The 27830-nt window shown below is 47.0% G+C and overlaps 1 protein-coding gene across 4 annotated transcripts in view; it reads right to left on the bottom strand.

Moving 5' to 3' along the window:
- Window positions 1–27830, bottom strand: part of Tom1l2 (target of myb1 like 2 membrane trafficking protein) — a 121266-nt gene that overhangs the window by 9784 nt on the left and 83652 nt on the right. For 2 of the 4 annotated variants that reach the window (XM_052194298.1, XM_052194299.1), the window contains exons 5-12: window positions 26753–26887; window positions 25206–25364; window positions 22266–22382; window positions 12161–12294; window positions 9144–9192; window positions 8567–8690; window positions 6039–6156; window positions 5118–5193 (exon numbers count right to left, since the gene is read on the bottom strand). In XM_052194298.1, the coding sequence (XP_052050258.1) occupies window positions 5118–5193; window positions 6039–6156; window positions 8567–8690; window positions 9144–9192; window positions 12161–12294; window positions 22266–22382; window positions 25206–25364; window positions 26753–26887 (912 nt within the window). Of the gene's footprint in view, window positions 1–2630; window positions 2694–4067; window positions 4685–5117; window positions 5194–6038; window positions 6157–8566; window positions 8691–9143; window positions 9193–12160; window positions 12295–22265; window positions 22383–25205; window positions 25365–26752; window positions 26888–27830 lie in introns of those variants that run through there. The other 2 variants (XM_052194297.1, XM_052194301.1) reach the window with 2 other exon arrangements.

The following is a 27830-nucleotide window of genomic DNA, read 5'->3' as shown; positions in this document are numbered from 1 at the left end:
CAGCCACCCTGGTAACAGCACCCAGCCCATCATATGGAGTCCAAAGAGATTCAGGCATCTCTGATGCTGGGGTGGCAGCTTAGGTTCTGGGTGGTGGGCAGAAGTCAGGAGCTTCAGGCAGGGCCACTCCATCTTAGGAACAGAGGAGGTACTGCCACTGGATCCAACCAGTTTTGCTTGTTGTTGTTTTTGTTTGTTTAGTTTTGTTTTTTCCTTTGGTTTGTTATGTCTGGGTGTCTGCCAGGTTATAGAGTGGGGATAACTAGTGTTAGCTCTCACAGCAATTAGGCTTTCATTACTGTTTTTATTTTTAATTGTGTCTGTGTGTGTTTATCTGTCAGTATGGGGTATGTGCATGTAAGTGCATGTGCTCATGGAGGCCAGAAGAGAGCATCAGATTCTCTGGAGCTGTGGTTATAGCCATTGTGAGTGGCCCAGTGTGGATGCTGAACTCAGGTTTGTTCTCTACAGGAGCAGTATGTGCTTTTAACTGCTGAGCCATCTCTCCAGCCCCTCTTTTTAGAACCCATTGTTTTTGGTCTTCCTAGTCCTGCACCTTTGGTGTTAGGGAGCAACACAGGACCATGAATGAATGAGTGTGGGGGAACAGTCTACTACTTCTGTTCTTGCTTTGACATTATTATTGTTGTTGTTATGGTTACTTCTACTTGTGTGAGTGTGTATATGACAAGGTCCCATTATTCAGCTTAGACCATGAGCCTCCTGTCTCAGCCTGCCCAGTGCTGAGACCAGAGGTGTTCTTTACCATACCAGCTTTCATGCTCTGGATTTCCTTGCTTGTACCCTGGAAGAGGAGATGATCCTAAGTGATCACTAGTCAGAAGTAGCAGAAGAGATCCAAAGGCCAAGAAGGGAGGAGAGGGAAGGCCACTGGCCCTGGGCTCAGCCAGATCTTGCCTGCCTTCACCTGCCAATGCACCTGGTGTAGTGACCTAACTGTACCAGCTGCCCTCACACCTCAAGTTCCAGGAGAGGACAGAACTCTTCCAAGGCTGTTCCTAGATCCAAGAATAAAAGGACACCTACCTGCCCCATGGTGAAGGTTTTATTTGAAGCTATCTCTAGAGAAGTCATGAAAGTTTGTGACACTCCACCCCAACCCAAAGGGAGGGATGTTCTAAAGCTCCTGGTCTCCCTCAGCAGTATACAAAGTTTCCATATGAAGAGTTTGTACTTGAGAGGTTTGGAAAGGTAGGGTTTCTATACTACAGGAAATAAGGCAAAGCAGTTAACACACATTGTTTTAACAGGGGAAAGAACTATAGGCAGGAAGGTGAGACACTAAGTTAGCTGTTAGTTGGGCTTGTTTCTGGGAAGTTGAAGACTGGAGCTCTATACAGGAAGGGAAGGGTAGAGACGGCTTATGTGGACAAAGACAGGCACCATCACCAGCTGCCCAGGTCACTTCAGGTAGTTTTCAGGGCAGTATCCTTTTTTTCAGGCTAACAGGCACAAGGGCACACAGCTAGATCTTCTCAATTTGGACAATTGAGATATCATTTTAAGAAGCCTGCTCTAAGGCCAGGGCCCAAGCTGACCTTGCAGAGGAAAATGAAGGGCCCAGGTAGCCCACACTTGCAGGGATAGTCCTTCGGTTGAAGAAACAACTGCTTTCTTACTCAGGGTGGGTGTGTATTGCTGTGGGAGTGGGAGAGCTCAGCACCACTGAACGAGCCTGCAGGCCCTGTTTGCATCCGTGGTCTAATCCTTTCTTAAGCAGGTGGCCCCTGTGCTGCAAGCAGCCTGTCACTTAACAATCCTACATGGACACCAGCACACCTGGGTCCCTCCTGGCCTGACACCAAGGCCTAGATCTATATCTGACATACCATATTTGTCTGGAGGGCAGAGGTCCACATGCTTATTTCTTTGTATCCTTACCTGCTCCACCCCTAGCACATATACCTAGAGATTTGATTCTGTACTTGAGGGTGAAGTGATCAACCTGAAAAAAACAGCCTGGGTCCTAGCTCAGGGCCATATGAATGGATAAGGTGGGACCGACCCTCCTAAGCCTCTGTCACAAAAGTTCTATATGAGAGTGCATTGTTGTGTGATATAAGCATTCTCAGATTTATCCTCTTTTTTCCCTCTTACATATCTATACATTTCTGCAAGAGCTCTCCAGGCCATATGTGAGACTCTATCATACTATAGAAGTCCACCAAGCCTAGGCTTGCCAAATTCCCAGGCACAGGGCGAGAGGGAGCTTCTCTGACTGGCTATATGTGGAATCCTCTTATAATGGCCCCTCCCACTGGGCACAAGCCCTGATTACTTGTGCTTATCCTGGAAAAATGAATACTGCCAAGAACTCCAGAGTCTGCTGGAGAAGGGAAAGGCCCCCCTCACCCCTGCAAACATCCTAGCCCATGAAGACCCAGGGGCATAGGCTCAGTAAAATACCAGGGAAGGTGTTTCTGGAGCTGGAAGTCTGGGGCCTTATGGAGATTCCACACAGACACGGGGAGATCTGACACCCAGAACAAGTGTGTGGTCTGTGTCCTGTCTGGTCACAAGGACTGGGCAGGTGGCAAGAGGAAGGTGCCGACTGTTGCACGGTGAGGGGCTGGGGTGGGCAGTGAGCTCACTCAGCTCTGGCTCCTCACCATTCCTTGGGTCATGAGCCAGCTGTCTATGGGCTGCAGGTCAGAGTCCCCACCTCTCCCTCTCTGTTGGGCCAAGGACAGAAAAGTCCCAAAAAGAAAAGTCATACCACATATTGTAAGAGAAAAGTCACTGTTCAGACTTGATCATATGTCACACAAGGCAATGTGATCTGATGCTTCCCACCCCTGCTCTAGCACACACCCTGCCTACATGCCTGGAAAAGAGAAGGAAAATTCAATCACCACACCTCCTAGGCTGGATAACAAAAGTTCATACTGACTGTTATCCAACACACTAAGGCTTCCGAACAGCTTGAGAAGTCAGACTACCAGAGTGGGCATATTAACTCTCTTTTCTTTCTTTCTTTTTTTAACCCTAAGCTGACCTGGCATTCCCAATCCCCCTGTCTCAGTCCTCTGGAATTATGGCTGTTGCTACTATGCCTGGCTGAAGTGGTCAACTTTCAGAGAGCTAGCCTTTTCTAACTCACTCTGCTTTTTCTTTTCTTTTCTTTTCTTTTCTTTTCTTTTCTTTTCTTTTCTTTTCTTTCCTTTCCTTTCCTTTCTTTCCTTTCCTTTTCTCTATCCTAGTTGCCCAAGTATTTTTTTCTTAAATTCTTGACTTTGATGCTGAATTCAGCATACTCTTCCTTGCTTTCTTATGTTTATGCATTTGTTTATTTGTGGTGCTGCTGCTGATCCCAGAACATTGTATATACTAGATAAATGAGCTACACCCACAGACCTCCTGCATTAAAAAACAAAACAAAACAAAACAAAACACCCTTCAAGGGCCAGGGAGAGATGACTGCTTCTTCCAGAGGTCCTGAGTTCAATTCCCAGCAACCACATGATGACTCACAACCATCTGTAATGGGATCTGGTGCCCTCTTCTGGTGTGTCTGAAGACAGATACAGTGTACTTATATACATAAAATAAATAAATCTTTTTAAAAGCTATTCATTTTGTCTGTGCACTCTACACGCATGTCTGCGCATGCATGCCGCTCTGAGGGTGGAGGTCAGAGGTAACTTGTGGGAGTCAGTTGCCTCTTCCCACCTTGTGGGAAGTTCTGAGGATGTAAGTCAAGTGTAAGGCTGGCAGTGGGTGCCTTTACCGGCTGAGTCATCTCGCCAGCACTCTCCTGCTACTTTAACTGGTATAGCTAGAGGTGGGGTCTTACTTGCAGAGGTGTGGCTACACAACTTTCTCTTCTTTGCTTTGTTCTCGATACCAGGACAGCATGGCCTAGGAAGGGTCAAGGCAGCCTGCAGACGTGTTCACACATAGATACACACATGACCGTCCTATGTCCTGCCAGTCTTTCTTGCTGAGGCCAGTCCTTGTCCCAGTAACAACAGGAACAGCAATTTGCCTACTATCATCGGTAAATCTGCTGAAATCAGCAAGACCTTTGCAAACAAGGAGCCAGGCCAAGCCACGTATTCAAAGGCTGACAGGTGAGAAACAGACCACGTCTCCTGGACTTGGACCCAGGCCTGGGCACTGATAATGGCCTGGGTCGGAGCAGGACACGTGTTGGCATGGTCGGGTGGAGAGCAAAGAGCCTGCTGGATTACAAGGCTGCTCCAGATTGAGGTGAGCCAGAGGAGGGGCCATCCTCATCTTCACTAGGCAGCACACTGGCAGGACCCTGGCCTGGCTCTTTAATTCCCTTGCTGGGTTCAATGCACAAATAGTCTAAGTAATGGGAAAAAGGCCACCATTGTGCTCAGGCAGGATGCTGAGATCAAGGCAGTGGGTGGGCTCTTCTGCACTTCCTGGCAGCCACTATAGAGGTACATATGCCAGCTCAGAAATGGGGTCCCCACCCTCAAGACCAAACCTTTCCATCATGCCAGGGATAACATATTGTCCCCCACCAGTCCCTTACACAGGGGCCCCAGGAGGCTAAGTTCTGGTTGTAGGAAGCAAAGAGCCCTTCCTTGTCCAGTGAATAGGTGGGCACAGTCCCCTTTCATTCCAGCCCAGTGGGTGCTGGGAGCCCTCTTCTTCCTTGCCAGGCAGACAGGCATACATTCCCATACATTTCCTGGGCAGATTCAAAAGAGAAATATCTGTGTATCAAGTGCACAGGATCTTCTTCCCTGGGATCTGACTGCTCACAGGAACTGGCTGTGGTTTCAGGTTAACACAAATTCAAAACCTTCTGACTTGACTCTTTCCAGGCCCAAAGTGACACTATCCAAGCCACCTCACAGACAAGTTCTGACCCTCAACTGCCTTCCCCTGGAATTAGTACTATGGTCGGCTAGTAGTGAGGTGGCTCAGATCAGCATTTACTTTCCTTGTGAGATCAATATTTTATCAGTGCACTACCTACCTCCCAGAGGTGCTCTGTGGTGTCTTCCCTAGGCTGTCTCTGCCATCTTCTGCTGAATTATCCAGCCAACTTTCCCAATCTGCCTGTCTTTATCTCCTTATCTCCAGAAGACTGTGGGCAACGCACAGGCTTGAAGACTTACCATTTCTGAGCTCTGTTTCCTATTGTCTAGTGCAGAAGCAAGTCCTCCAACAGCCTGGGGATCCTCATAGGTGACCCTGAAGAAAAGCAGTGCCAATGAGTTCTCTCCCAGTGGGTGCAGAGCTGTGCTGTGACCTGTAATCTTTTCCATCTCATGGTGCTTGCCTCAGCTGTGATCTTGGCCTACAGCAGAGGCTGAGGATTCCTGCTGTCTGCCTCCCAGCAGATGAGGTGTGGAGGTAAGTTCTGGCACTAGTTCACACCTAGAGACAGTCCTTTAAGACCTGGGACACCATACTTTTCAAACATCCCTGCCTTGAGTAACAATACTGAAGTTCAAGAGAAAGATGTCAAAAGTATTCTGGAAGTCCTCAAAGGAAGGGGCTTCAGAAGGCATAGTAATTATGTTACAAGCACCAGCCCCCACTGGGCTGAGTGGATGGTGTGCTAGTTCCAGATGCAGGGGTTGTCCGCTTTGGAATCGGTACCCCCCACTGGTGTATGGCTTGCTTTGCCCAAACTGCTTGGAGAAGCCTCTGCCCTGAAGCTTTTTGGTTTTTGTTTTTCCTTCAGTTGGTTTTATGCTGGGAGTGGGTCTGGTTGCCTGCTTTGGGGCAAGGGGCTGAATGAGGCAGCCATAATTAGGGAAGTAGGATTTCTCCTCAGCCCTGAGAGGGCTGTTGAAAAGAAAATCAATCTGTGCCGAACAGAACAGAACCCTGGGGCAGAGGAGAAGGGGAGATGGGGCTGGCACTCATTCAGTTTTAGCAGTTAACAAGTCCTCACTGTGATATTTTTATGTTTCTAGCAGTCTTAAATCTGATAAAGAAAAGGCTGCTTCTCCTTTTAATGTGACCATGCTGGGACAACACCCCTCCCCCACTAGTATCTGTGGAAAGTAACTGGAAAGAGCCCCACATACGTCTTTCGCTGTTCAGCCAAGGAGTTTCCTCTGGTCTGGGCAAACATGTCAAAACCATCTTGTGGCTTGCACTGCTGAAGTGAACTGAGGGTGCCACTGACACTCTCTGTTCCCAAGTCTGTGACAACAAAATAAGAAGCAGAAGACAACAAATGTGGGTGTATAAAAAGCTGGTAAAACTGTTTTATTATTGTATTATCATTCCTGTCTGTCCGTCTCTGAGTATCTGTGTGTCTATATGCATGCAACTCATGAGACTTGCATGCCAAGTATCTTTATCCACTGAGCCATCATCTTGTTGACCCCAAAATATGAGTTTGTGATGGAGTGCCCCCAAAAGTCAGGATGATAGTCCAGTGGGTTGCAACACTATGGTGAGAAGGTGTCCTTAGCTCCCAGTACAGCACACACAAGAACCAGGGCAAGTGAGGTGGGAGACAGGCTTTGCCCCAAATCTGAAACTGCTCAAGGAGGGAGAGGTATCCAGGACAGAGAAGAGACTGCTGCTGGTGAGAGGATGGGCATGCCCGCAGCTTCTTCAGGCCTCACCAGTCCACTCAGACAGAGTCTCAGGGTCTGGCCAATCATTTAATGTGGAAGCTACACCCTAAGCACTCAGAGCCAGAGCTCTAACATATCAGGTGAAATCAGCATGGCCCTTGGCCTCAGGAGCTCATGTATAACTGAGCAGTTAGGAGGACCAAAACCCTGTAGCGTTTGGCTTCAGATTCTGGGAGAGGCTCAGGTGGGTTCTTCAAGATTCGTGGAGGTATGCTGCAGGAGAAGGGAAAAAATGGACAGACAGCAGGGTTTGGAAAGCCGGGCATTGGAAGTGTTAGCCCTTGAGAGGGATGCATGACTAAAAAGGGAGACAAGAGCTGACCATTCAGGTAAAGCATCGAATGGAAAAGCAGCAGGTACACTTTGAATTTTAGGTATTAAATGTGGTGGCTTACACTTGAACTCCCAGCACTTGAGAGGCTGAGACAGGAGGCTTGCTGTGAATTCAAGACCAGCCTGGGCTACATATTGTGTAACAGGCAGGCTATTCAAAAAGCCAGGCCAGCATAGGGCCAGTGAGATGGCTCAGCAAATGAAGAGACTTGCCGCCAACACAACGGATGTTCTGTCTTAAAACCTACATGGTAGAAGGAAAGAACCGATTCCCACAAATTGTCCTTTAATCTCCACATGTTCATATACTCAAACTATCTCTCTCTTACACACACACACACACTAAATAAATAAATCATTATAATTTAAATTTAAAGCTATACATACATATATGTGAAACATACACATATATATGTTATCAGCTAGATAGATTGAAGGGACAGACATCTACTCTACCTTAGATATATGGCTACAGAGAAAAGTGAGACACCAAAATTGTAACAACTGACAGGCCACTGAATAAAAGTTTAATCCAAATCAAGTGAAATAGATATAGAATTATTAGTAAAAGAAACATAAAATCAAAGTAGAGGAAAGAATTTTAAGGCCATGGCTGTTAGTTTAAAAAATATTAGAATTTAATTTTTATATAACTTGGTAAAAATGAAACATACAAAGTCATTCATACATTTTCACTGTGAAAAAGTGAGAAGTTTCTCCTAAATTTCATACAATAGAACATTTTAGGTTGACAGTTTTGTTTGAGGTAGGCAAATACATCATACCACCACTTTCTGATTCCTAGCCCTGTGCAGACATTGCCAATCCATCCCAGATTCAATTTTTAGGGATTGATGTATAACAGCTTTAATTGTCAATTTCATATAATCTAGAATCACCCAAAAAGATAATCTCAATGATGGACTCTCTACTTCAGGTTAGAACTGTGGGCACACTTGGGGGGGGTGTTTTGATTGCATTAACGGAAGTGGGAGGATCCATCCATTGTGAACAGCAATATCTCCAGGGTTCGGGTTCTGAACTGTAAAATGTAGAGGTGGGGGCTGAGCACAAATAAGCACACATGCATTCATTCTCTGCGCTCTTAACTGTGGATGTGACTAGCTGCTTCGAGTTCCCGCCTTGACCATCCTACAATGGATTGCAACTTCGAATTATAAACCAAACACATGTCCCCTGTGTTGCTTTTTTTGTCAGGGTATTTATTACAGTTACAGAAATGAAACTGGGACAATGTGGCTGCAGCTGCCCTTCAAACCTTTGTTCTGAGCAGCCAGTGAGATAAAATACTTGCCACCTTTAGCCTAGTTAACAGTGAAAAACAAATAATTTCAAGTACAAAGAATACTCCAGATAAAACATGGCAGGTTTTTGAAAAGGAAACAATTTCTATATCCTCAGAACTTCCTCCATCTCTACTTTCCAAACAAGGCTTAAACTTCAAATTTCAGAAAGGAGGTTATAAAATGAAGGTGGTACAACTGGCTGGGACTCAGACACAGCTTCATGTGGACTATTCCAAAGGCCCTCTCTGACCTTCCAACAAAGAGAAAGACCTCCAGGGAAGGAGGGAGAGAAGAAGGAGGTCCTTCCCTCATCTTTAAGGCACTCACCCAAGCCTGCAAGCTGGGAAGAGAGAGAAGATGGGGGCACTGTACTTCCCACCATGGGGCTCACCACAGCAGGAGAGCCCGGGCCCAGGTCTATTAAGTTGTCTTCAGTAACTTCACTTAGTACCTGTCAGGACATGAGATTGACAGTGAGGTCAGCCCTGGGGTTACACTCCAGCAACCCCATACAGATAGATCTGCATGCACTCATGAGGAAGGGTGTCAAAGCTGTCCAGCCAATGGAGGATGGGTCTCCTTACCTACCTGAAGGGTACATGGTGGACTCAGGTTAGCAGTGAGCCTCAAGCCCTGCCCTCCTCTTTCTCCTTCTCACAGAAGGTATACTGAGTCACTAGAATGCTACCTCACCAATGACTGTGGACTGTCTTCCTTCTGCCTTTCTCATCAGATTGCCTGCTAGCTCTCCAGCTTCTCTTGCTCTGTGGTTCCCCAGTATTTGTATTTGGTCCCAGTTAGAAAACCAGAAGTGAGGCCTGAGTAGGCCAAGCTCTTCAAGCTCTAATGTGTGTATGACTAGGTGCCCGCCTCAGAAGACAAGGGAACTCAAAAGAATACTTACTCCATTGCTGGCATTCTGAACGGATCGGCCGGACCTGTACCTCTCAAACCTAATGAGAAGGAGAGCAGACATGAGGAGGATGTGAGTGAGGCCCAAAGGCCGTGCTCATAGTCCTGAGAACACTGGGACCCTGTAGAGGTAGGAGACTGGCCAGTATTGTCAGTGGAGTGGACTTCACATGTTCAATGCATCATGCTTCCTATCTTACAGGTTTAGCTCCACTGTCTCTCCCATAAGCACCCGAGCTGCCATCAGGAACAGGGTACTTATTAGCTGGTTCTAGGAGGCCACCAGAAGCATCCATAGTCATCTTCTCACACATCTGCCCTAATGCTCCTCCAGTCTCTGAAAGTGTGACTGGGTCACACGGTCTCCACATGGTCATTTGTGAAGCCTGGAAGGTAAGTGCAGAGCTCCCTCTATTTCACAGAACTTGGCTTGGGGGTAATCAGCTTGTGGCTAAAAATACCCCCAGCCCAACCTCAGGAAGAGAAGGGGGAACCTGGAGAAAGGCCTTGCCAGAACCATAAGATATTTTGTGCCACCTACCTAAGGGCTGCCAGGAAGACAAGATGGAGTGGGCCCTACCAGGGACACCTTCACACCCAGGCAGCAGGGAGCTTACTGAGAGCAACTGAAGACCAGCAAGCCCTCTGCCAGAAGTCACCCTTACACCTGGCAGAAGCTCTGACGTGTCCATACAGGACAACAGCTCCTGTCCTGTGTTATATTTAAAAGCTCCAAATGACAGATGCAAAGGGGAAGCCAGCCACCCCACTCCAGCCACAGCCCAGGAAACTAGAGAACAGAGAGGCACTGCTTTATGCTGCCACCCCAGTAGGTGTGATCAGCATCTGGGACAAAGGACCAGAAGGAACAGTATGACTAGGTGTACACTGTGGGGCTTGTTTGGTTTGAGTTTTAGAGGGTTTATTGTATGCACAGGTGGGGGTCAAGAGAGCAAAGAGTTGTGTGGCAAAGCGGGGTGCTTTAGGTAAGAGTGGAAAATACCAGTGTGGCAGAGAAAGCATGGTTAGGCTCTGGCCAGCTTCTGAAAGAAAAAGACAGGAAAGAAAAAAGGCTTGCCTCAGAAAGGTGGGCAGACGTACGTGAACCATGGCAGCCCAGAGACTGTTTATTTGTTTGTTTTTATAGGCAAGGTATAATGGCATATGCCTTTATATCCCAGTACTTAGGAGGCAGAGGCAGGGGATCTCTGTGAGTTCAAGGCCAGCCTGTTCTACAAAGTTAGTGCCAGGATAGCCAGGACTACAAAGAGAGATCCAGCCTCAAAAGCAAACAAACAAAACAAAACAACATCTACAACCATCCCATAAGATCTGTAGGAACCAGAGTTGTCAAGGACATCAGAACAAGTCCCACAGACTAGCCAGGACTCACAGGGCACAGAGAATGAAGTAGCAGTCATGGAGCCTGCATAGGTCTGAGCCAGGTCCTCTGTGTGGGTCTGAGCTTGGTCCTCTGCATGTATGTTATGGTTGTTAACTTGGTGTTTTACCTGGACTCCTAACAGTAGAGTGGGGTATCTCTGACTCTTTGGCTTGCTCTTGGGACACTTTTCCTTCTCCTCGCCTTGGTATGAGGGTTTGTGTCTAGTCTTATTGTACCTTATATGCTGGACTCAGTTCATAGCCCTGGGAGGCCTGCTCTTTTTTAAAGGGAAACAGGAGGAAGAAATGGATCTGAGGGAGAGGGGGTGGGGACTGGGAGGAGTGAAAGGAGGTATTAAAAAAAGGTAGTGAAAAAATAAATAAAACAAAAACAAATGAAAACAAACAAACAAAAATTAAAAGAGAACTAGAAAGACCACATGAGCATGATGGTCAGTAACTGTAATCTGAGCATTTGGGGAAAGACTGGGGCAGGAAGGTCAAGAGTTCAAGGCCAGTCTGAGGTGTGTATGTGTGTGTGTGTGTGTGTGTGTAGAGAGAGATAGAAAGACAGAGAGACAAAGAGAGATATCCTGTTCTCTATACCCCCCTCCAAAACAAAAATAAAACAAAAATCTCATTAAAATAAATTAAACAATAAACCAAGAAACCAGAAAGGTGTGGTTTTTGGACAGCTGTTTCTAGCGCTGCAGAGGTGCTTCTGACAGTGTGTAGCTGCAGCCTGTGGCTTATGGGGGGCAGTCACACACAGCAGTTCCTGCTGTACATCTCCAGGAAAGGGTTAAATGGACCTACTGGACTGAGAGCCTCCAATGCATACAAAGCAAACAGTGCCTGTGTTCTGTTCTCACTTAAGTCAGGTCACTGTCCTCTGACAAACGGCAGAGTGAGTGGCCACAGGCCTCCATGGGGCTCACTCTGTCATGCTCTTAATGGAGAAGGCTGGCCTAGAGTCAAAGCCAGCCACAACCCTAGGCCAATGGGAAGTGCCCAAATCGGGACAGATGGGGGCTGTTCTCAACACTAACCACATAAAGCTAGGGCCAGGAGAGACTTTAAAAGCAAAGCAAAACAAAACAAAACCCAGTTCTGTCCTGTGAGAGGCGTTGGAAAGAGGAGCACGGGCTCAGGTTTGTCACTTTAGGTGGCTTGGCTGTGGGAAGAACGGAAGCAAAGTGTATTTCCCCGGAGAAACAGCGCTCACACCAGGCCTACTTCACTCCATACCCCAGAAGGACTGACATTTACAAAGGGAATGATCTTTCTTCAAGACTAGAAATAGAGGAAATCCTGTTCTTTAGAGTAAAGGTTCCCCTCCCCCAATCTTTTTCAAATTCAAAGGATCATCAAAGGAGGGGGTGTGAACCCTGTCTCAGCCCTCCCCGGACTCACGGGGAGCAGAGGTGGATCTGCAGTCAGCTGCCTGCTGTTCTGTTCTCTGGAGAACAAGAAGCACTTTTTCTGTCATCCATCTCTGATGACTACCCCCACCTCTCACACCTCCCAGGCTCTCTCAGCCTCCCTCTCCCTCTCTGTTTATGAATGAAATTCCTCTGATATACCAATCATCTTCTCATGGAAAAGACCCCAAAGACTCTGCCCCACCTCTCATAGCGGAGGAAGACGTTGTTGAGGTCGTCGTTGACATGCAACAGCTCCTCCGTGACCTCCTCATTGGACACTCGGGAGATGAGTTCCACTATGCGGTGCTGCATGGCTCGGCAGGTCCTGTTCAGCTCCTAGGAAACATATGCACGTCTGGCAGAGCCTGCTGGGAATGCTTTTCTCACATTCTACTGCCTTTGAAAGGATCCGCACTGTTTCTTGAAAGTCACGGAAGGAGTACATGCTTGTTCATAAAACCAGACGTGTGCAGAATGTGAAGTAAACGGCACCCTCCTCTCCTGCCTCAGAGGAAGCAAGTACTTCTGTAGGCTTGTGAGCATGTGCAACCACACACACACACACACACACACACACACACATGCACACAAACACAAAGATACACAGACACACAGATATATACAAGAGCGCAAGCATATACACATATATACTCGCACGCACACGCACACACACACACTGCTGTGTATACACAAGCATATGTTAGTACAAGTCATTTTTAAAAAGAATATTTAATGCAAATAAGTTTAAAAATCAATATGCGATAGATACCTATAAAGACACAATAAGGCTATTTAAGCACATGTATTCCCATAAGTCCACTAAAAACAAAACAAGTAATTAAACCGTCACATACAGAAAAAAGCTTTGTGCAGTTTTATGAGGAAGGACACCACCTGGACCATATCTTGACAGCTGAAATAATACTTCACACTCATTTTCCTTTGTCTTTGTCAGTTACGCTTTCGCCTGTTTGATTTTGGTTGTAAAGTTAAACCATCACTCTCAGTGTTAAAGTTGACCACAGACTGTCCTGGCATCTCACATGTGTAGTCAGTCTTTGCTACTTTGTGGGTTCTTTATCCCACCAGTTTCACCCCCATCACAGGAAAGAAAGAAGGATAGAGGCAGGCGAGGAGAGAGAGAGAGAGAGAGAGAGAGAGAGAGAGAGAGAGAGAACAGAGATCTCTGAATCTAATTTCTTTCTTGTTTTTTCTTGAGAACAACTATTAATAAACTGCAACCAGTCCCCGTGAACCAACCGCCAAGGGACACCTCAGGGCTCTATCATTTATAGACCCTCTGAAAAGTTCCCAGAATTCCAAACATCACACAGTCACAGAAACCATCTGCAAGCGGGGCGGTGGTGGCGCACGCCTGTAATCCCAGGGAGGCAGAGGCAGGCGGATTTCTGAGTTCGAGGCCAGCCTGGTCTATAGAGTGAGTTCCAGGACAGCCAGGGCTACACAGAGAAACCCTGTCTCGGAAAAAAAAAAACCAAAATCCCCCCCCCCCCAAAAAAAGAAAGAAAAAGAAAAGAAAAGAAAAAAGAAACCATCTGCAGCTGGTAAAACCATGCCTCTGCCGGAGCACAAGACAAATCACAGTCAGCTGCTACGGTCAGTTTGGAGCAGCCTCATATCCCACACCTGGAATTAAAACAAAAATACTCTCTTATAATATTTCTGTATTTTTAAAGAAACAAAATTCCAGAATTGTCACTACACAGGTGTTAGATGTCTCAACAACCAACTACAAATCCTTTTAAAAGCTTCTGTTCTGTGCTCGTGCACCACCTGCTCACAGGTGCTGGTGGAAGCTGGAAGACCGTGTCAGATCCCGTGAGCTGGAGTCAGGCAGCTGTGTCTCAGGCCCACTACAAATTATTATTAAGATAGAAAAGCATGATTCTTTGTGCTGGCTTCTTTTCAACAAAATCTCTTAGGCTCCTTTGCCTACCCCTTGGTACCACCTGCGTCACTTCTTCACATGTATGTCACATTGTACCAAGCTTGCTATCCTGCCACTGATGGATATGTGGCTTGTGGTAATCTTTTTCTTTGGCCCAACCCAAACAATGTAGCAGTTCATACTCATGCCAATTCTTATATACTTGGGCAAGCACTTGCATAGCAAGAAATGGTATTACATTTAGAACACAGACTGGCGGTCAGAGTAAAAGGCCCTCCACGAATGAGGCCGGTTTGCTTGCATTGCCAGCAATGGCACAACTGTGTCTTATGGCAGCATCATGTAATTTACAGTGGGGCACATCTGTCAAGTTGCTGGGATCTCAGGAGCATCACAGTTCTCAGAGTTCTCTGCTGGCCAAGGCCACACCTGCAACCCTCAGCCACCACAGGAACTCTCAACCCTTCAGCGCAGCAGCCCCTAAGACAGACCCTGCACCTCATGGGCTTGTTTATAGGAGTCCTCTTGCCCCAGAGCAAGCTCCTAGCTAGGCTCTTGTTTGAGATAGCCTTAAGCACATGCTAGGGCCCTGCCTTGTTGTATGTCAAACTGAGGCTACTACACAGGAAACATGGCAGGCTGGTCAGGCCTCAGCCTTCCTGCCATCAGGGTCAAGGCAGAAGTGAAATAATGTTCCTGGACACTGGGGGGAGCTAATAATCCAGTTAGATATGGGAACAGACACTAAAGTTGGCCAACCTTCTCATAGCTCCACCACAGAACCACCTCAGTCTGGAGATGGGTCTTACAGACTACCAGGTGTAGTCACAGCAAGCACAGGCAATCCTTGCTTCTTTTTGTCTCATCATCCTACTGTCCTGGCTAGGAGACCTCTCTTTACATTTCCCCACCACCAAGGATGACACATAGTGGCACTTTCCAATGCTCCCCAGAAAATGAATAGACAAGGCAGGTGGCCCTCTACCCACTTGGTGCTTCATTAATCAATGCTATGAAACTTGTGAGTCCTAGGCCTGACTGTGCTCTCTCTTCCCATAGCGCTCAGCCTCAGACTTCCATAGTGCCTACTAGGGATCAAAGCCTGACCCAACTGGATCATCCTGGAAGCACTCAAACATAGGCCAGAAGAGACCTGCACTTAGGTAGCTGAGAATCTGGTGTTTACCTGAACATAAAGATTCTTTGAGACTCCCTCTACCCTGGATCTGACCACCTTGCAGGGCCTGTCATCCTCTCTGTCCAGCCAGAGCAGCACTATCAGTTTCTTGAGCACCATACAAGGAAGGCGGGAGTCTGGATCTTCCAGATGTTTTTCTGAACAGACCAGACCCCTCCTCTTGGCTCTCCAAAGACTCCTACCCTAGGTTTGGAGAAGGAAGTATGATCCCTGGAAGAGGAGAGCCTTCCACAAAGACTACCACAAAGGCCCAGGGCAGGAAAGCGGGACCCTGTCTAGTGTTTATGGCTAAGCAGCATCCCTTGGGGCCTTGGTTGGGGAAGGAGAAGAAAAAAGTCAGTCATTCTCATTCCAACTGCAGGCCAATGCAAGGTGGAAGACCTGTGAGTCAGAGGGCACCGGGCATGCTGTTGCAAACAGTTCAAAGGTTCTCTGGAGCCCTGGGCATCACTACCTAGAGCCCACTGGTCATCTCCAAACATGTCTTAGACTTTCAAGGATGAGAGGTGGCCTCACCACACTGCTCAGGGATGATGAGGGGCTGGCCCTCTACCAACATTGTCTGTTCCTTTCATTAAACTCCGACTTATCCTTCCAGACCTCAGAATGTGTCCCCACTCCAGTATGTTATCATATAAATTTTCAAGAATATAGCAAAGTACCAGCATGGCACATACCTTTACAGCACTCAGGAGGCAGAGGCAGACAGATCTGAGTTTGAGGCCAGCCAGCCAGTAAGCTCTATATAGCAAGTTCCATGACAACTAGAGCTATATAAAGACACTATCTCAAAAACAAATAAACAAACGAACAAACCACGCAGGTAATGGAGATGTGAATCAGCAGTTAAGAACACTTGCTGTTCTTGTAGAGGACCCAAGTTTAGTTCTCAAGATCCTTAGTTACTCATATGGTATACATAAATACACTCAGACAAAACACTCATATGCCTAAAATAAAATACATATATTTAAAAAATACATATATACATATGTGTGTGGATACATGTAACAAAAGTACAACCACTTTTATAGTGTCAGTTTTGCTATGTAGCTCCCACATATTAACTTCCCTGCCCACTCAGAATGTTCTCTAGAGATTCTGGCAGATCCTCCCTTAACAGGACTCACACAGCATCCCAGACCTGGACTGCAACTGCTGCCCCACACTGTCAGTATTATATTTATATTTACAGCAGAGCCTCCAAGTAACGACAAGCTTGCTCCACTCCAAAGAGTAGATGTTTGATTCAGATCCTAGATTCACAGGAGATTCATGCAGCACATTGCAGAGTGTCTTAGGCACTGCAGAGTTAGGCATGATGGTATATGCCTATGATCTCAGGAAGCTGAGGCCATACAAGACAACATAATGCAATGCCCTCTTAGCAAAATCAAAACCAAGCAACTAACCAAAACTCAAAGCTGCAGCTCTCAAAGCATCAGGGTCCCACCTACAAAGGAAGAGAGCAAGGTTACTACAGAGCCCCACCCAGAATGGACACTGAGGACAAAGCAGCAGCAGCAGCAGCAGCAGCAGCAGCAGTAGCAGCAGCAAGTAGGTATGGCTAGATATATTCTTCATATTCATAGCTCTGGTCCCAGACCTCTGCAGATTTCCACTGAGGCATCTCAGTGACATCTAAGGACCTGCTACATGGCCAGATTCTACAGAATTCAATTTGGAAGAAGACTTGCATTACTTTCAAAGCCCATTATGAAAGTGCTAGAAGCCTTCTGACCAAAAGACGGGGACAAGTTAGCTCTGACACTAACACAAGAAACACCTGCTTTGACTTTGCATTTGCTACATCTCTTTCCACTCCTCCTGCCAGGGTGATAGGAAAACATTCTCTTTTCAGAGTTTCACAGGCCACATTGTGGAAGATGCCTCAAGGGCTGTCACAAGGACTCTGCCCAGAGACAGGCTCACACACCCCAGCCTTCTGACTCAAGGTGTCTGCACATCTCCTGACTTCAACTTTCAAACCACTGTCTTTAAAAAAAAAAGGGTGAAAAAAGAGATAAAATCCCATATAAGTAAAATTAAATCATTACAAAGAATATATTAGCAATCTAAAATCCATGTGTCATGATTCAGTGGTGCAGCGTCCTAACTCTATAGTACAACATGCATTTATTTATGGCTCCCAATGGCCTAGAACTCCAGTTCCAGGGACACGACACCCTCTCCTGACCTCTGCTGGTACCAGGCACACATGAGAAACAGACATGCAGGCAAAACACTTATATGCATAGCATAAAGTAATACATTTTTAGAGATGGGAGGACTAGAAAGATGGCTCAGTGGTTAAAATGTGCACTGCTATTGCAGGGGACCCGAGTTCAGTTCTTAGCATACAAAGGGTGGCTCACAACCACATAACTCCCAACCTCAGGAGATATGGGTCCTCTCCTGGTCTTTGTGGGTCCCTGAACTCACATGCACATACCCTCACACAGGCACATAAACAAAAGTTTAAAAAAATCATGTTTAAAAAGAAAAGAAAAGGAGCAGAACCTTGGGATTTGTGCCACGCTGTACCAGCCGACCATCCCCATGGCCTCCCTGGTGTCATCTGTAGCTGTCACAGCAGGCTGTTGGAGATACCTTGGTCCCCCTCTATTCCTAACCATGAAGAGCAGTGACTTATTCTCTTCTGGGATAGAAGCCAGCAGCTTGTACAGGTCTCCCTTTCCACCATGCAGACCCTGGGCCAGGAATTCCTTCAGTGCCAAGGACTCTGCTTTGGCATCCTCCTATCTCTGGTTCTCAGCAGCCAGTCACTTCTGCAAATGCCTGCTGTCAGTCAGAACACTGGATCAAATACCCTCTTTGCTGCCTCGTTAACCCTGATGCTGTTATCTTCTCTTCAAGAGACAGTTCCATCCCCACCTCACAAAATAATCTTTTTATCCTCTAAACCCTTTTCAAGGCAAAGGAACAAGAATTCAGACTTGAAGACTCATCCTGATGCAGCAGCAAAGGGGACAGGGAGGAGGGACGAGAAAGAAGGGAGAGCATGAGGTATGGGATACGCTAAGTTTTCCCTGACAAGAACATCTTGGTCACTCTGTTGAAATGAGATGCACAAAGCGAGCAGGGATGGCCACAAATGACTCAAAACACAGCACAGAGAGGGCTTTTGTTCATCCGATAGAGACCTATACAGTATCCATCACTGCATAGGTTAGTAACTGAAGACAGCTTCAAAGGCTCAACTAGATCCCAGTAAAACATAGTCAGTTTAGGAAGAAAAACAATAGCTTTGCACCTCCGGGCTCACCCATGTGTATGTATACGTGGGATGCAGATGGTACAGCATGCCAGGGGTGGCACCCACCTTAACACTAAGACTCAGGAACCAGAGTCAGACATGTCTCTGAATTTGAGGCCAGCCTACTCAACATAGAGAGTTCCAGTGCAGCCATGGTTGTGGTAAGACAGTCTTAAAACAAAAAACACAAAACAAAAGGTGCAGGATGGCAGAGTGAGTTTGACGATATCTGCCTCCTCTGGTGGGTTCCTGTACAAGAGGAATGTCACCAGCATGGATACTGGCCAGTAGGTAGGCCTTACAGCAGTCCTTGGATACCCAAGGCTCTACCCACATGGGTGAGGGATTTTCTTTGTGCTTTTGTCTAACACAGACTATATTACAGCTACAGAACAGACTTGAGTTCTGTGGGCAGAAGGGCTTTTCAACAATGGCTAAGAAGCTATGATTCAGAGGACATGCCCTGTGACGGCCACACTCACAGGGAAAGCCATCACTCCAGGCACCAAGGAAGGAGATACAGGCACAGGAAGGGCTGTGCCTTACCCAGAGTCTTCCAGATGTGCACCTGGCCATTTGTAAGTTGTCTGCCCTGCTGTGCTCAGAGGCTAACCTAGATGCCTGCAGGAAACAAATAGTGCTTTTATGACAGCCAGAACAGCCTGTCACTGGGATGTGAAGAAAAACTCATCCAAGACTCTGGAGAGGGAATCTGGGCACAGGTGTTGAGTTGGAATAGCTGTCTGGAAGATATTGCTCAACTCAGAAAGCAGAGGATCTGACAGCCACCCCGGGAAGCGCTGAGAGTCTCCCCCACCCCCCAACATCTTATCTCCCTGGGCCTCCAGCAAAGCTGATAACACTAGGGGTCCCTGGTCTTGGCCTTTCCTCAAAGACAAGTCACTTTTCCAGGAATCCCCAGACAAGCAGTTCCCTGTTGTTCTCATGGGCTGTGGGAGGACACACCTGTAAGACCTTTGCTGTAAGCAGGAAGCAACTGGGATGGAAACTGCCCATGAGTACAACTAGCCACAGGTACATCCTGAAGTTGGTACTTCCAATCACCTCTTCTGACTCCCTGCATCTTCTAGTCCTCAACTTACACTTGTGTCAAGAGCAGCTTGTCTCTGTTGGTGGGGACATTTGGGCTGGTGACAAATATGCTTACTTCCAGGGCCCTGGCCAGCATTCTGAGTAATTGACTACTTCTGCCCAGAGTAGTCTGGCTGTCTTCCATATTGCCCGAGGAATGTTAGGGGCAGATTTTGACCCTACCATGTTCCAAGACGACAGTGGCATTTTCCCATATGGAAGGCTCACTGTTCTGTGAGAGCCACTGCCTGCTGGTTGCTGACTGCTGGGGCAGAAGAAGGGCGACATACGGCAGTGGCCTCCAGCCAGGAAAAGTGAGTCTGTTCACACAGCTACCCGTTTCTGCCTCTTCTACACTGAAATGACAGCCTCCTGCAGGCTCCCAGACATGGTCTTTTTCTGTTTGATTTATATGACAGCAGTGGGGGCCAGTAGGCTCTGAGTTGGAACAAAACAGAGTGAAGGAAAATGTCATTGGAAGCAACCTATTTTTGAAAACTGAGCTGATGGCAGGAGACTAGATTCTGTTATTCTTGGCTGATGAGCTTGTTTAAACAAACAAACAAAATACCCTACAACCACATGCATGCAAATTCATACATGCACTCGAGCACACACATAAGTATGCACATGCACACACACAGAGTACATGAGCACGCACACGTGCATACATGCACATATGCGCATGCACGCGCACACGTGTACACACACGTACACACACACACAGACCATCTCTGCTGTCTGATCTGCCTGTCTAGAACCATCTTGCTGTTGTTTAACCCACCTTCCACTGCCAGCTCAGTTCTGCCCAGAGCAACAGTCCCAAACCCATAAAAGGAATTCCAACACTGATACAACATAGCATCACCATCCATTACTGGACTGGCCTCAGATTCTTGTGCACTATGGGATAACTAGTCGAGCCCTCTTGCAGGCTAGGTTTGGGGCCAATGACTGAATTAGAGGTAGGTAGATCTGCAGAGTATAACACACTGTCACCATATGAGGAATCAGGACCATAGTTTGCTGCAGGTGTCAGGAATGAAGTCTGGGAACAAGAGAGGGGATGCTTGGTGCTCTTACTGACATAGGCCAAGGGTACTCATCTCAGTTTCAAGAGCAGTCTGATGTCCAGGTCCCTTACAGATCAGTAGTTTCCTTGTCTCCTGTACTTAGCCAGGAGCTCCCTAGAGCAGGAGCCATATCTATGACCCATAGACTGTACTCAGTGCTGGACCAGGAGAAGGCCCTACCAAGACTTGCCCCATAGGAACTAAGGGCTCAGAGTGGGGTGAGGGAACTCCAAGCAGCAGAACTTTTGGGCATGTATATTACCAAAGCGCAGGACCATCAGCCAAGTTTCCCAGGTGATCAATGTGAGTATATAGCAACATGGAAGATAGTATTCGGGTGTACAAGACTGCCAGACAGAAACAGCAACAGCAGTAGCAGAGGTGTCGTGAGGCACTCAGGTCATAGGTCACCAAGCCAGCGTGGTTCCTGATCTGTGCGCTCAGATACCCTGCCTCTTAGAGGAGGATCTGGTACTCGAGGTTCACAGCATTCTCTCTCTGCCTTCCAGAAGGTCACTATCCCGATGGACAGTGCCACTGCCACTTTCTGTACAGCAGTCACTGAAGGCTAATATGACAGAGCTCTGTCTCTGGGCCTCAGAGTCTCTCAACTAATTGGAGGGTGAGATTGCAGCCTGGCTTCCTCCTGCCTCCATTTCCTGCCGTGTTCAAGATATGTAGGGTGGGCTCAGGTATGGTTCATTTGTGGAGTAACTTGCCCTATGTCCCAACTCCAGCATCACCATCTATAGGTGTTCAGAGGCAAAGAAGCTGGGGGTGGGGTAGCAGCTTCTCAGGAACCACATGTTCACCCCAAGCCCGTATGGTCCCAGCAGTGAAGCAGAGAACAGGGCTTTGAACTTACCTCAGAATCTCCTGCCTTAAGATGAGAGACTAGCACAGCTTCTTCATGTCATCAAGACCCAAAAACTCTTATTCCAGGATGTTTATGATACTGTAACCAGGGAACCAAGTCATGCACAAGACTGTACACATAATTTCAACTCAATGTCGAATGTATGAACACGACAAAGAGTCTAACTGAAAATACATCAAAATATAAACTCCACTTATTGTGGGTGCCTAAAAACTAAATTTTTTGATAGGCACACATTCTATAACTGTTACTTTAGAGTCAAGGAAAAAGTTATTAAAAACTGGCTAGAGAGATGACTCAGCAGTTAAGAGCACCAGCTGCTCTTCTGTTTTGTTTTGTTTTGGATTTGGTTTTTTCGAGACAGGGTTTCTCTGTGTAGTCCTGGCTGCCCTGGATCTCACTCTGTAGATCAGGATGGCCTTGAACTCAGAAATCTGCCTGCCTCTGCCTCCCAGAGTGCTGGGATTACAGGTGTGCGCACCACTGCCTGGCACCAGCTGCTCTTCTAAAGGTCCTGAGTTCAATTCCCAGCAACTATATTATGGCTTACAACCATCTATAATGAATTCTGATGTCCTCTTTTGGCATGCAGGAGTACATGCAGATAGAGCATTCAAATATATAAAATAAAGAAATCTTTTTAAAAAGCTACTAAATAAAAAATTTTAAGTACAAAGAGTGATACTAGAAAAATAAGGTTCCAAGAAATAAGGCTGGATGTGAACCACATTGCCTTGGACCCCTCCACCATGGTGCCACCAGACTTGTTAACACGGTTGTGTGCCTGAGGAGGGTCCTACCACAGTGTGCAGCACTGGCACTACCCTTAAGGGCCCAGCCAGGCACTCAGCCCTTACTTCATAAGCTAAGGTTATCCTCACCTGTAGTAGTTCCAGATCAGAAGAGTCCTCCTGCCCAGGGACCATTTCTGTTAACATCTCAGACATGACTTTTGTGTTTCCTCGAACAATGTCCAGTTCACTGCGCAGCCTAGCAATCTGTAGGTCAAGGAGAAGGTAGGAAGAAGGTCAGTGGGCTACAGATCGGAAGCAGCCAGCCAATCCTGTCCACAGTGAGATCACCTAGAGCAGTCTGAACCACAGGAGTAGACTCTTACCCGACCTGCTCTGCCTGCCAAGGGCTGGAGTCTGGTGAGAACCACATGGAGGAGGCAGTGAGCCCTAGATGCTGAGTCTGTTGATTTCCCTCACTGTCCATAACAGCACGTGAAGAGCAACATGCGGTGAGTAACATAGGGCAGGAGGGAGCTGAGCACTCCAGCTCTCCTCCCACGAGTCCTTTAACCTCACTAGGCTTCTGTTTCTTCTCTCTAAAAGCAGTGTACGGTAGTGCAGGTGCACACAGACTCTGTCCCTTCCAGCGTCACACCCTAATGGAGGCTGGCCAGTGCTCCTAGCATTCTTCATCATCTTCTTTTTTTTAAAGATTTATTTATTATTACATGTAAGTACATTGTAGCTGTCTTTAGACACACCGGAAGAGGGCATCAGATCTCATTATGAAGGTAGTGAGCCACCATGTGGTTTCTGGGATTTAAATTCAGGACCTTCGGGAGAGCAGTCAAGTGTTATTAACCACTGAGCCATCTCACCAGCCCCTCCTAGTGTTCTGATAAGAAAAGAATAGGTGAGGAGTGGAAGCAGACCCTGCCCAGCCATCAGCACCCCGAAACCCTGAGCCTGCAGTTGACATACTGTACATTGTCTCCCTTTGTCTTCCAGTCCTGAGGTCTCTAATCCTTTCAAGATACCTGTGGAAACCACGGGGACCTTCTTTGTCCACAGTGAGACTCATCTCCTCACCTATGGGAGGGAATGATAACCCCACACCTTACAGGCTGCTGTGGGGCCTGTCTTGTGCCTGGTATACCTGGTACAATGCATACTGCCGACCATAGGCATGCCTGTTCCTATAGTGACCCAGAGCTGAATGGACTGTAAGAGACATATTCCAGATCCATACCTGTCTCTCCTAGCAAGGCCTTTCCATTTTCCCTGACTTGCCTGAGTATAAACATCTTCTACCAGTCTCCCTCAGCCTTTCCTGTGCTACAGGAGTCTCTCAGCAAAGTCTTAACTTCAGGGAAGAGACAGGAAAGAGACCCACCTCAACAATCACTTAGGCGATGGATTAGGTTCCTAAAGGTCACCCTCTGCTTTATTTCAGGGGTGGTGCCAGAGCCTCCTTAACGTCTTGGTTAAGAAGATTTTGGCTGGAGAGATGGCTAGTGGTTAAGAGCACTGACTGCTCTTCTAGAGGTCCTGAGTTCAAATCCCAGCAACCACATGGTGGCTCACAACCATCCATAATGAAATCTGATGCCCTCTTCTGGTGTGTCTGAGGTCAGCTACGGTGTACTCATATAAATAAGACAAATAAATAAGTCTTAAAAAAAAATAAAAGCTTTAAAAAAAATTCTACCCCTGATGGGTTCTGAGGCAGCGCAGGCCAGCCAATGACCAGCATGCTTCACTCTCCATTTTCCGCCTGTGTGGGAGCCACAGTTCTCAGGGTCCCCACTTAATACTCAGGGCTTCCTCTTGGGTATCCCACTGCTGAGGGGCCCTTCCTTAGCATCCCTACACTACAGTGAGCCAATGCAAGGGCTCCACTGCCCTCCAGCTTCCAGCACTTTCTGCTTCCTCTCAGACAAAGCAGCGCCCAGAACCGAGACCTCCTGCCCACAGCTCCCCTTTACAAAGGCTCTGGCTCTAGGGTGAAGAGGAGGCAGCGTCAGTGACCCAGGCCTGACCAAGAGCATCAACACCACATCTTGGCAGTGGGATTAGACCAAGCAACTGTATGTGGTAGAGGCATGAGAACATCTTCCTTCTGTGGACCAGGGTCAGGGCCTGGCTACCTGCTCAGACTGGTTAGCTATTCCACTGAAGCTTCCGGAGCAGGAGAACACAGCTCACACCCAGGCCAGGCCTCCTTGCTCACATCCTGCTTTCCCTACATGCTCTCCCTTAGCTCTGGCAGAAGGACAGAGCTCTAGCACAACGGCACTGCTGTACGAACAACTGCCTTGACCTGTTTTAACAAGGTTCCATAGCAATGGCACAGAAACAATAGGAACTGAAAACACCCAGGAAACTTTCCCAAGTCTCACCCATTCTAAACTCCCAACTAACAGAAATTCTATAGATTCAACTAAAAATAGTCTCCATAAATTCTCTAAAAATATAATTGAGTAGAATTATCAGTAACTTATTAAGAAGTAACCCTCAGACAGAGGAGAAGAGGTTTCTGGAAGGCCTCCTCGCTCTAGCTGTTGCCTCCAGGGTACCTCAATGATCAACTATGAACTGTGATGGCTGGCGCGGCTCATGAGGTCCATGTTCTCCCCAGGGAAGTGCCTACTCACAGCTCAGCTATGCTCCTTTGCTTTGGACCTTGCTTTCTGTCACTTATCTTCCCACTTAGTCTATATGCTAACCCACTCTGCAGATGAACCACTGCGTGCTCCCTGGTAAGCTACTATTCTGTGCTGTGTATGTTCATGAGACTGCCTGCATAGACCTCAGCTGACAAAACCCCAGGCCCACTCCAGAGCCCACAGTGTCATAGCTCCCAGAAGTCTTCTAAGCCCTGCTCAGCCCTGGCTTACAGAATCTTCAGCTCTGCTTCCTAATATAGCAAGACCACATACTACTGAAATGATCTCCAATCTGTTGCCTTTCCATCTTTGTGTCCCTATACCCAGCATAATCCCTGGAAGCCCAGGGAGACTTCTGTCCCCTAGAACAGCACCCGAGGACAGTTAGCTGGTTTGCTTAGGACTAGAAGCACATGAATACCTGTTCTGAATTGGCTGTGATGGGGCCCGTCACACTCAGAGCCGGAGCCTGTAGAGTAGAGTAGGAAGCCGGAGGCGGTGAGGAATAGGTGTCAGCGGTTGTCCTGGGCTGTGACTGGGACCTGGGAATGGTGGCAGCTGGATCCATTTCTGGGACACTCTGGCATGACAAGGACAATATTTGTTGATTCATTTGGGTGCCTAAGTGACTTGGCATGGCACTCCCCCTAACATGGGTGGTGCTTTCAGTTAGACTCCACAGAGCCCTGGTGAGTCTCTTCATGAGAGCAGCAGAGCCACCACTGTCTCTTTCTTTCTTCCCCCCTTCCCTCCTCTTTTCCCTCCCTTCCAAACAATGTGCTGCAGGCAAGCAATGCAACCCAAAAGACATTTACTAATCATGAACCCCAGACTACATATGGCCTTCACAAGAAGACTAATATAAATAGCAATCATGCAATTTACTGATTGTTTGTTGTAATTATTAGAACAATAACATTGTTCCTTCTGTGTCATTATAAAAGAATAGAACGGGTTATATTTATACAACAAAACATAGGTAACTGGTTTAGAGGATCATAACAAGAATAATGCTTTGGAAAATGTGATTCTTTATGGCCTCTGCCTACTTAGGTATCTCAGATATATTCAGCAGTATTAGTACACATGTTCACACAAATGTGTAAGGCATACTGCCATCCTTGAGGTCCCCATATGAGACCAGTAAGGCCATGCGAGCCATCCCTGGTGCCTCTTCAGACTGGGCTATGCTGGCTCCGCACCCTGGACTGGGAGCTGCTTCATTACTAGTACAAAAACTAACTACCCAGAGGAACCATGATTGGCATTACCAACATCCATTTAATTCTGAAACACAGAGCCACTCTGGTCACTGTCAGCACTGAAAGAGGTTCTTCAGGATGCTTTAAAACAGGCCTTTTCTGGGTTCCAAGTCCCAAAGCTGATAGAATTCAAGAATGCCTGGACGGATGCTGAATGCCCATACTCAAAATACATTTTAGATTCACTGACTGGGCTAGAATGTAGCTTAGTAATAGAATGTGTTCTTAGCATGCACAAGGCCCTGGGTTCTATCTCCAGCACCATAAAGAAATTATCCACTTGATAAATACACTATACTGCATCCTAAGAGCTGTTCCTTGCCTCTGGTACTTACCCCTTGGTAAGTACCACAGGAAATAAGGACAGATTCTCTCACATTGTCTACAGTCTTCTGTAATGCAGGTGCGAATGACTCTCACAGGAAGGCTCAGCCAAAGCAGTCATTTCCATGAAAACTGCTGAACTAAACCTTCAACCATATTCCTCCACTGTCAGTGTGAAACAGGGAGAGACACTGCTGCCACTTAATCACCAGTCACCCAGCTGTCTCCCTCTGCATCCCCCTTGTTATTAAAAAGAAATGCCCTGGAGCTTTAAGAACACATGACAAGCTGAATAATGCAAAGGCATCAGCAAAGGCTGGTACAATGCTCAATCGGCTGTTCTACAGGCAGTCTTTCTAGAAAACACTAGCTGGAAGCTTACCCGCTGGGGTGTGTGGATAGGAGACAGAGCGTCCAAATCTGCCATGGGGAACTCAATCCCCTTCCTCTTCAGTTCTTCATATATGTGTACAACACCTGTGAGGTCAGGACTGCTCCTAAAGGCATCTGCCCATGCCTGGGAGGAGAGAGGAAGGCCTGTCAGGAAGTACAAGTGGTCCTTCCACCCCCTGAGGCCGGTGCTGCCAGACATACCCACACATGGCACACTGGCAAATCTGATTCTGTTCCTCTCCTGCAATCAGTGCTGAGGCACAGCTGCTGAAGCCCTGGATTTCAATGATGCCACTGAATGTGAACAAACTCACATATAAAACTTAATTCAGCATGTATTTCCTTAGAAAAGTGGCAGAGAAACAAAAGTCCCTTACATACACTATGATGCAGGCATTTGCCCCATCTCAAGGACATCAATTGCCAGAGCTGTTGAAGGAAGTGAAGATGGAAGACTTACCTGAATGCCTCCAAAGTGGATGCCTGACATCCCCTGGAGGCAGGGGCCATAGGCAAATTGAACAGAAAGAAAAAGAGAAACTGATGCACACTGAGAAGCCAAGGCTATTCCAGTTTTTCTCAGTAGATCAGTCAGTGCTAAAACTCGTCTGGCCTGGTCCTGTCACTGACAGGTGACATGATTTCAGCCCAGGGGCTCGAGTCCCCTGGGAACAAGACCACCCACAGTCAGTGGCTGGGGCTCACCCCACTTCCAGGGAGTCCTGTATCAACCTGGTGTTTTTCTGTTACACTGTATAGCTGACAGTTTCAACATACATCTGCCCAAACACAGAAATGAAATTGAAAGTTCAGTTCCAAAAGCATACTTTTTTGAATGATGAGAGGACAAAAAAGGAGCAGGAAAACTGTGAGCAAATCAGCATTTCTGGTGATGTACAAACCTGTTAACAATTACCAAAGAGAGAGAGAGAGAGAGAGAGAGAGAGAGAGAGAGAGAGAGAGAGAGAGAGAGAGAAGAAGAAGAAGAAGAAGAAGAAGAAGAAGAAGAAGAAGAAGAAGAAGAAGAAAGAAAGAAAGAAAGAAAGAAAGAAAGAAAGAAAGAAAGA

Source organism: Apodemus sylvaticus, chromosome 10, assembly GCF_947179515.1.
Source record: "Apodemus sylvaticus chromosome 10, mApoSyl1.1, whole genome shotgun sequence".
Lineage (NCBI taxonomy): Eukaryota > Metazoa > Chordata > Mammalia > Rodentia > Muridae > Apodemus > Apodemus sylvaticus.
Note: the sequence above shows the minus strand (reverse complement) of the source record. Positions and strands in the feature narration are given on the sequence as shown.